Source organism: Artemia franciscana, chromosome 19, assembly GCF_032884065.1.
Source record: "Artemia franciscana chromosome 19, ASM3288406v1, whole genome shotgun sequence".
NCBI lineage: Eukaryota > Metazoa > Arthropoda > Branchiopoda > Anostraca > Artemiidae > Artemia > Artemia franciscana.
Window position 1 is genome coordinate 10,686,656 of NC_088881.1, and position 10,258 is coordinate 10,696,913.

Here is a 10,258-nt window from a genome sequence, read left to right on the forward strand (position 1 = left end):
AAAAAGGTGTTTTTCAATAAAAATACTAAAAGGAAGTGTTTTTCTAAACATTAGAGAAGGGACGGGGGCACAATGATCGAAGGGGTACCTAGCCCCTCCCTCAATTGAGTTCATTGGGGGGGGGGCTAGCCAAAATTACATAAATGTTTGCAATGTAAATGCACACGAAATTAATTTTTGAATATATTTACTTATATCTCAGACCGAACAAAAAGGGTTTGTGATGTGTTCTGAAACTTTTTCTCTCTCTCTTTTTTTTTATATTTGTTCTTTCGGATTTAGTGTTCTTGTCTTTAATATTTATTTTTGAATTGAAGTGCTTGACATTTGACTAAATTAGTCAATTAAAAGTCAATTATTAAATCCATACAAGGAAATAAAAGAGTTCGTAACAAATTTTTTGCTGCGTGTATTTCTTATAGTGGAAACTAGCCAAGAATTTCCTTAAAGTGACTAGCATGGAAGAAAATCTATTGTTTTAGAAAATTTTACCCTAAGGGGGTAGGGCTTGGCCAGCCGTTTCCTCCTCTCCGCATCGAACTCACTTGTTACAACATCTTTACGCATAAAGATCTACGAGCACACAGGTGAATTCCTTCTTGTAAAAATTGTGAAATGGTAGAAAATCGGTTTGGTATCCCCACCCTGCCCTCTTCAAAGAATCAAGTCTGTGTAGACCCGTGTCTGTGTAGCAATACAACTTTTGCTCAAGTAAATATTTATTTATTTTAAATCGCAAGTAGACACTACTTTATGGAAACAATAAAACTTGAGGAGGGATAATTTATAGGGCTAATAAATAAGGAGGGCTAAAAAATGAGGAGGGCTAATAAATTATTTATAAGTTTTGTATTTGTAAAGGTTTTTTAAGTACTTTGCAAAGCTTAAAGTTAAATTCAAATTTATTATTTTCATTTTAAAAGTAAATTTAATAAAATTCAAATTTAATTAAATTTAAGATCAAATTCAAAATTTATTTTAAATTTTAAATTTAACATGAAAAGTTAGTTTTGTAAAGTATTTGTAATAAGTTAGAAGACAAGATGTTGTTGTTAGGTTTTTTTTCGGCTAAAGATAAATATTTACTTTTTTAGGTACTGAGTATTGTAGATATTTCAGTAATATAAATATTGGGTATAAATATTTACAGGTAGAAATCCTGTCACCCCCTGCCGGCAGTCAAATTGGTGATTTGGTTGAAGTGGAAGGATACAAGCGGCAGCCTGATGCTGTTTTGAACCCCAAAAAGAAGATCTGGGTGACAGTCGCTCCAGACCTGAAGACGAATGAATTTGGTGCGGCTACGTATAAAGGGGTCCCGTTATTTATCCCAGGGAAAGGGAATATCATATCCCAGACTTTAAAGGGTGTACAAGTCAAATAATATTGTCATGAAAAATTTTGAGAATAAATTGAGGTATGCTTTCAAAAGTATATTTTAAACGTTTTGGAAGGCACTGAGAAAATATGTGCTCTTCGGAGGTGGTACGTACGTAGGTTGACTGCTTTCAGCCTTGTGCCCCCTTGGGGTCATGGTATTTTATGGTTTCTCCGTGACGTCTCATAATTTACCCAATTTTAGTCCTTCTTCAGAACCCCCACCCCACCCTCCGAAATGAATTCAGACATGTGTCATTAAATCTTTGGCAAAACATATAAAATTTACAAAATAATAAAGGGAGAAGATTAAATATAAAAAAAAATATCCAAATAAAAGATTAAATAATATCCAATAATGTAATGATCAAATATCTCCGAATTGTTTATGTTTTCTGATACTTTTGAACATGGAGGATACGGTCAGTTACACTTTAGTAGAGATTAAGTCAAGTTAGGTTTTAAAAGGCTATATAGTATTGAAAATAGATTGAACTCTGACAAGTGGAGATATTGAGGTTCCTCGACTAGTTTCAAGTAGGACTGCTTTTCAAGTTATGTATAGAGGGGCTAAGCTGTGGAATAAGCTTGTCCCAAGTACCAAGGAACTACCGATTAGTCAATTTAAATCTGGTCTGCGTGTGGGGTTGCTTGGTAAGCATACCTTCGAAACAGACTGAGATTGATGGAATTAAAATTGACAATAATTGTTTATTGTTTTTTTTTTTTTTTGTTTTTTTTGCTTTGGGATCATGAAATTATGTGTTTTATTGTGTACGAATTATTTATGTATTTTTTCTTTTTCGGTACACGGTTTCACCCATTTGCTTATTATAGAGTAACTTGTTGTTTTTTTGTGTTTTATTTTGTTTTTTATTTTCTCTCTTCTATTTTTTGTTCTTTTTTGTTAGTAGCACACCCTTGCAAGCGACGGTTTTGGTGTGCTAGCGATTGATTTTGTCTCTCAATTGGTTGTGTCGAAAACTGCCAGCCAGCTAGTAGATAATCTGAAAATTATGCCATGATGAAATAGAAGGGGTATTAGTTTTTTGGGTGAGTGGAAACCTTTATGGGCAGATCCGTCAGTTGGTTTTTGCTTGCTTACAAGAGAGCATGTATTTTTTTTAATTATTACTTATAGGCAATATATTTTACTATCATTATAGAAATTGGATGCTGCCAGCCAGCTAGTAGATAATCTGACAGTTATGCCATGATGAAATAGAAGGGGTATTAGTTCCCTGGGAGAGTGGAAACCTTTACGGACAGATCAGTCAGGTGGTTTTCGCTTGCTTACAAGAGAGTATGCTTTTTTTTACTTATAGGCAATATATTTTATCATTATAGAAATTGGATTCATTCAAGAGGTATCATTAAAAGTTGACAAGCTCTATATGGAGTTTTGTAAATCTACACTGTTTCTTTTAGCGGCTTTCTGGAACTTCAAGCAACAGATTTTATTTTTGGGGGTCAAGGGGACTCGGAGTTTAAGGGGAGGAAGGCAAACTTTTTTTTCGGGTGCAAGTGTGCGCTGCAGAATTTTTCCTTTTTTATGCTTGCCGTCCGACAAGCTTTTTTTAGATTGTAAGCAATAAATTTCAAAATTTATTATACCAGTAAAAAATTGCAATATTTGAAAGTTTTAGCATTTGGCGTATTTGATCCATAATTTTGTTTGTAAGAAATTTGTTTTCAATTGTAAGTACAAATTCTAAAATTTATTATACCTGCAAAAATTGCAATATTTGAAAGTTTTAGAATTTGATGTATGAAATCCATAATTTTGGTTTTAAGAAATAGGTTTTCAATTCCAAGCGCAAAAATTGAACTTCAGCTATTTTGGTGCCATCAATTTTATTGTGTTCCGTGGACAATTTTTAGGATCAGAAGTCAGATGACTCAGATGGTAAAACTGGTCCATCAGATAACTATCAAACAGTTCGTGGTAACGAACTGTAGTAAGGAGCGATCCGGCTCAATAGTAACCAAAACTCTAAAAAATTGAATTTTGATATAAATAGCTACATCAAAAGAATCGCATTTTAATGCTGATTTTAAATATATAAGTTTCATCAAGTTTAGTCTTAGCCATCAAAAGTTACGAGCCTGAGGAAATTTACCTTATTTAGGAAAATAGGGGGAAACACCCCCTAAAAGTCGTAGGATCTTAACGAAAATGACACCATCAGATTCAGCGTATCAGAGAATCCTACTGTAGAAGTTTCAAGCTCCTATCTACAAAAATGTGGAATTTTGCATTTTTTGCCAGAAGACAAATCACGGGTGCGTGTTTATTTGTTTGTTTTTTTGTTTTGTTTTTTTGTTTTTTTTTCCAGGGGTCATCGTATCGACCAAGTGGTCCTAGAATGTCGCAAGAGGGCTCATTCTAACGGAAATGAAAAGTTCTAGTGCCCTTTTTAAGTGACCAAAAAAATTGGAGGGCATCTAGGCCCCCTCCCACGCTCATTTTTTTCCCAAAGTCAACGGATCAAAATTTTGAGATAGCCATTTTGTTTGGCATAGTCAAAAATCTTAATAACTGTGTTTTTGGGGATGACTTACTCCCCCATAGTCCCTGGGGGAGGGGTTGTAAGTTACAAACTTCAACCAGTGTTTACATATAATAATGGTTATTGGGAAGTGTACAGACGTTTTCAGGGGGATTTTTTTGGTTTTGGGGGTAGGGTTGAGGGAGGGGGCTATGTGGGAGGATCTTTCCTTGGAGAAATATGCCATGGGGGAAAAAAATTCAATGAAAAGGGCGCAGGATTTTCTAGCATTACTATAAAAAAAATGAAAAAATAAGCATGAAAACGTTTTTTCAAATGAAAGTAAGGAATAGCATTGAAATTTAAAACAAACAGAGATTATTACGCATATGAAGGGTTCTAAAAATACTTTAGCATAAAGAGCGAGGTATTTAGGAGGAGATAAATACCTCGCTCTTTATGCTAAAATATTTTTAGTGATTTCAACTATTTATTCTACGGCCTATTTGATTCAGGGGTCATTCTTAAAGAATTGGAACAGAACTTACGATTTAGTGTAAAGAGCGAGGTATTAACGAGGGTACAAACCCCCTCGTACACATAATAAAAATATAAGAATATAAAAGTTTGTTACGTAAGTTAATTCTTAAGTTACGTATATTTTTTACTAATAAAAACGTTCGTTGAATATTAAAAGTTCTTGTAGCCTTTTTAAGTAACCGAAAAATTGGAGGGCAGCTAGGCCTCCTTCTCCACCCCTTATTTCTCAAAATCGTCTGATCAAAACTAAGAGAAAGCCATTTAGCCAAAAAAAAAATTAATATACTAATTTCATTTCAATAATTTATGTGCGGAGAGCCAAAATCAAACATGCATTAATTCAAAAACGTTCAGAAATTAAATAAAAAAAAAACTAGTTTTTTTAACTGAAAGTAAGGAGCGACATTAAAACTTAAAACGAACAGAAATTACTCCGTATATGAAATGGGTTGTCCCCTCCGCAGTCCCACGCTCTTTACGCTAAAGTTTTTAGTTGTTTTAAAAAGTAGAATTGTGGCAAAGAGTCAAACTTTAGCGTAAAGAGCGAGGGACTGCGGAGGGGACAATCCATTTCATATACGGAGTAATTTCTGTTCGTTTTAAGTTTTAATGTCGCTCCTTACTTTCAGTTAAAAAAACTAGTTTTTTTTTATTTAATTTATTTTAAAAGGTAGTTGTGTACACGCTCAACAGTTGTCATCCAATAACAACTTTCTAGTACGAAGTTTACATGAAGACTCTGGAATTTTTTTGCGGATTTTTCCTCCCTCTACGGTCAGCTACGTTTTCTGGAAAGCGATCTAAGCGGTTGTTGGGGTAATAAAATTGCATGTTCATGGTACGACTGAGAACACTAAGCTTTGAAAGCAAAGTTTCTACCGGGATCTTTCAAAAGCTGCTGCATATTTGAGGACTAATAGATAGGTTGGCTTTAATTTTTCAGTAGAAATCCCAAGGTGTATGCGTGTTAAGAAACCAAAGCAAAGTTTACCTTTTGCAAATTGTTTGGCAGAGGGAGAGAATAATACCTTTTATTAATCTTTGATCTTAATCACAACCTTTAATAAAAAAAACAAAAAAAAAACTATGTTTTTGTCCATTGTGCCAGCTAAGGAATTGTACAGATTGCCAAAGATTGTTCTTTTCGGCCAACGGTCTAGAGCTAAATGGAAAGCAGGTCGTCCATGGTTGGGGTAAGAGGATGTCAAAAACAAAGATTTAAAGGAAATGTGAACTTCCTGGGAGGATGTAAAGAGGGTGGCTTTGAATGGATTAGGATCGAGGAGGAGTGTGCGTAGCTGTGTTGGCCTCAGGCAGCTTGGGGCGGGTGAGTTGTTAGTTGTAGTAGTAGTAGTAGTAGAAAGGTAGATATGTTGCACCTTGTTGAAATGAAGGATTTGTCAAGCTGTATGATTTGGGGCCTAAATATAGGCCTTGACTCCAAACTCACCCTGACTCTCCCACCCCAAAGTTTGTATATAAACGCACACTGGGAAGATGACCAAAATGAAAACACGGAAGATCCACCTCCTTTAACTCATGAGCATTCGGGATTATTTTGAGAATGCTGTATTCAAGGGTTCCTAGCTTGCTGATTGCAAATTTGAGGGTAATACAAATATTTAGAAGTCCGAAATCAAAGCATATTAATATCACATTACTAAAAAGGTGTTTGATTTCTATCAAAGTTGTTTTTTTAAGCATCTTTGAAGTTGCTGATATTTCCATCAGAGTTGGTGTTTAAGCATCTTTGAGGTAACTGATATTTCCATCAGAGCCGGTGTTTAAGCATTGTTGGAGTTGCTGATTATAAATCTGCAACTGTGTCTGGAATTATAGTTTTAGCCCCACCCTTGTATGTGACCTCCTTTGCAAGAGAGCCATATTGTGCTGTGCAAGGAGACCAAGTTAAAACAAAGGCTTCCTTCAAAATATACCTGTAGGTAAAGAACTTGCACCACCGAAATAAATGTATATGGTCCTTCTTGTGTATGGGGTGCCAATATCTGGACACAATTCACAGGGTTACCTTTAGTTCAAAGTCAGAGGAAGAGTTAAATTGTGTGCACGCTCTTTACCTTCTCCATCTTATAACACTAAAATACATCCCAACTATGATTCAGTGTGCCTCCGGCTCTGGTATATTTAGGCCCATGATCTTGCTTTCAGCGTACCTCCTTGCCTCATATATCCTGGTGTAAAAAATGATCTCTTTGAATACCGTAGCCAGTGGTAGCAACTGAGGGGTGGAGTGGTCAGGTAGTTACCCCACTAGATGTTAAAAACCTTAATTTTTTTTATTCTCATTGAAAAAACAAGAATAAATGAAAGCTCCCCCCCCCCTTAAAAATCGAAAAATGTCTATTTGTACATCCTTATCAAGGAAGAATTTTTTTTACCCCCCCCCCCCCTCCTGCCTCCGGTAATCTTTTAAATAATTGCCCCTAACCTTAGCCCCAATGGAATATGGATACCTTTAGTTGAGAACCAGTGTTATACCTACACGTAGGTGGAGATGCGCCTTCGAGCCCTTGTCCCTCCCAAAATCTTAAAGCTGTTAAGATTTTCCACATAATTTCTTACAATTCATTTGTCGTTTTTGGCAAGAGACGAACCCCAGGGTAAACTCCTTGTTTCATATATGAGGCAATGTCTGGCCAAAATCCACTGTGTTTATTTATTCTCAAAGGAAAATTGTCGTTTCTTGCGTAAGAGCAAACTCAGAAAGCGGAAAGAAAGCAAGAAAAGGAAATTTACTTGTAAGGAAACAGGAAAACGTTGAAAGGTTGTTACAAGAGTAAACTGACTTGTAGGGAAATTGAAGTAGGCTAGAAAGCACTAAGATTGACATAGGCTTGATTTTATCTGAACTTCAATATAGTTTTCTGGAGTGGGGAGCGAAACAAAATATGCCAGAGACAATTTCTGATAAACATCTTCAACATGCGAGGCTTTCTATTATGTTGACTGTTACTACATATTCCTATCAAAAAAAGAAGACTATTGGTGTCGTATTGAAAAGATAATGCATTAGTTTGTAATATAATATAGACACTAAGCATCTTGATGAGCTCCTGGTGTCTTTCAAAGCAGGCAAAAATGGTTATTTTGGTCTGCTTTCTCTTTTCGATTGTCTATTACCACCGTTTCTTAATGGTGGTCACCAGCGTTTATTGCCTAAATTCCTGTTACAAGCGTGGAAGCTGTTTACTTGCTTCTGCATTTCACCACTTCTTCTGTATTATCTTGCATCTATTCAGATGATTAGTCGGTGGTCTATTACCACCGTTTCTTAACGGTGGTCACCAGCGTTTATGGCCTAAATTCCTGTTACAAGCGTGGAAGCTGTTTAGTTGCTCCTGCATTTCACCACTTCTTCTGTATTATCTTGCATCTATTCAGATGATTAGTCGGTGGTCTATTACCACCGTTTCTTAACGGTGGTCTATTACCTCCGTTTCTTAACGGTGGTCACCAGCGTTTATGTCCTAAATTCCTGTTACAATCGTGGAAGCTGTTTACTTGCTCCTGCATTTCACCACTTCGTCTGTATTATCTTGCATCTATTCAGATGATTAGTCGGTGGTCTATTACCACCGTTTCTTAACGGTGGTCTATTACCACCGTTTCTTAACGGTGGTCATCAGCGTTTATTGCCTACATTCCTGTTACAAGCGTGGAAGTTGTTTACTTGGTCTTGCATTTCACAATTTCTTCTGTATTATCTTGCATCTATTCAGAGGATTAGTTGGTGGTCTGTTACCACCGTTTCTTAAAGGTGGTCATCAGCGTTGACTGCCTACATTCCTGTTACAAGCGTGGAAGCTGTTTACTTGCTCCTGCATTTCACCACTTATTCTGTATTATCTTACTTCTATTCAGATGATTAATCTATGGTTGAAAACCAGATTTATAGATATTCGAAACAAACGTCAGCTATTAAATGAACCTTGGCCAGTGGCTTCATGGGTACGTGGGCGGTGGTCATGTGCACCCCTAGATTTTGAAAATGTCATTTTTCGTTATTTCCATTCAAAACTGTCTATTTTGTATATTTATAAAACAATTGAATAAACAAGAATTCTCCCTCCCAAATCTCTAAAAATTCATTATCCCCCCTCCTTAATTTTTATAAATTGACGCTACTTACCTCTGCTATGATTTGGTATTTCCACATCAGTAGGAAAAACAAAAACAAGTCATTTAAAAATTGGCTACCAACTGTCTTAGCCATTGAGATTCCTAATGCTCCACTTTTTCACAATAAGTTGTACATATGTGTTATGTGTCCAAACACTGACTTTTTATTTCGAAAATTCCCTTAAATTTATTTTCAAAATAAAATTTTACTATTAACATTAGTTTAGATAATAGTTACCATTACTGAATAAGCTAGAGATGACAATTTTTTTCTCACTTGTCAGTATTTTTAAACACATATTTAAATTTTTGGCTATTATGGGTCGAGGCTACTTTCTTACTAGATTGCGGCTACCGCTGCAACCACGATCATGAAATTAAACTAATGTAACGAATGCTGTTAAAAATAAATATTTATACCAACAAATGACAAAAATGTATTACTCAGAGGACGCTAAATAATTTGTTGGAATCAATTACGTTTGTTTTTTACTGCAATTTACGTATGATATTACCGAGAAAACTCAAATACCTTTATGGGGGATTTGGCCCCCTAAAGTTGATTTATTTTTATCAGTTTGTCTAATGTCCGATTTCCATCAAATCGCTTTTATAAAAATAATGCATACTAGGTGTCACTCTTGTGCCCTTCTTTAAAACACGTCTATTGATCCTTGATAGGTAATAGCAATTTCATATCCAATTTGACTGACTCAATGATGTTGCGCTTACCGATTGTTGAATTCTGAAAGAAAATCTTTGAGACAATTGGAAATGGCTTGATTTCTCTTGCTCCGTCCGGTTTTACAGTTTGAAGACTTTGATTCCTGGATGTCGTGTAAAGCCAAGAATTCGAATATGTTTTTGCTCAAGTTTTTCCATTCGTCATCTTTTCTCAGCTTTCGGAGTGTCTCGTCCAGACTTTAGTTAGACTAGAGTTTGAAGACTTTGATTCCGGGATGTCGTGTAAAGGCAAGAATTGCTCACGTTTTTCCATTCTTCATCTTTTCTCAGCTTTCGGAGTGTCTCGTGCATCCCAGAAATCAGTGCAAGTGCTGTATAAATTAGTAACCTTCTTCTAGTAACAACTTCTGTTTGAAGTTGTTCTGACAAACAATTTACAATGACTAATACTTTTTCATTATATACAAAGTGATACAAAAGAGGCCGAGTTGATTTGTTTCAGTATTCCTTTTGCTTCACACGCTGTCTTGCCGTCAGAAATATCAAAGACAGCGGTTAGCACACACACATTACATTCAAATCTGGCCTTAAACTTCGAAACAGAGGGAAATAAAGGACAGACCCGTACTTTAATTTGTATGTCCTTAGTACTTGAAGGAGGAGGCCTATCTTGTTGTTCATGATACATTGCAAAAGCAACAAAAAAAGCTAAGTGGCTCTTTCAGCATTACTTTAAAATTAACACCACCTCCTCTCCCTCTTGAATTCTTAGATTTTTTTTTTTTAATATGCTTGTTAGATTGAAAAAATAGGAAAGAGCTTTAATTAGTACCCTTATAATGGAAAAAAGCAATTATGGATAAAAAGGCCAAAAAAATGCAGGGAAAAAGAAAAGGCGAAAATTACTCTCGTGCTTGAAATACTTTTTATTCATGAAACATTGCAAGAGTGACAAAAGGGCTAAACGGTTCTTTGCAGCAGTACTATGAAATTAACACCCCCTCCTCCGATATCAGATGAAATCTTTA

The 10,258-nt window shown here is 35.7% G+C and overlaps 1 protein-coding gene across 1 annotated transcript in view; it reads left to right on the top strand.

The window, feature by feature from the left end:
* LOC136039280 (aminoacyl tRNA synthase complex-interacting multifunctional protein 1-like) overlaps positions 1-1,431 on the top strand; it is a 68,289-nt gene extending 66,858 nt beyond the window's left edge. Inside the window, exon 5 of the mRNA XM_065722861.1 lies at positions 1,151-1,431. Within this exon, the coding sequence (XP_065578933.1) occupies positions 1,151-1,384 (234 nt within the window). The 3' untranslated portion in view covers positions 1,385-1,431. The remainder of the gene's footprint in view (positions 1-1,150) is intronic.
* Positions 1,432-10,258: the final 8,827 nt, after the last annotated feature.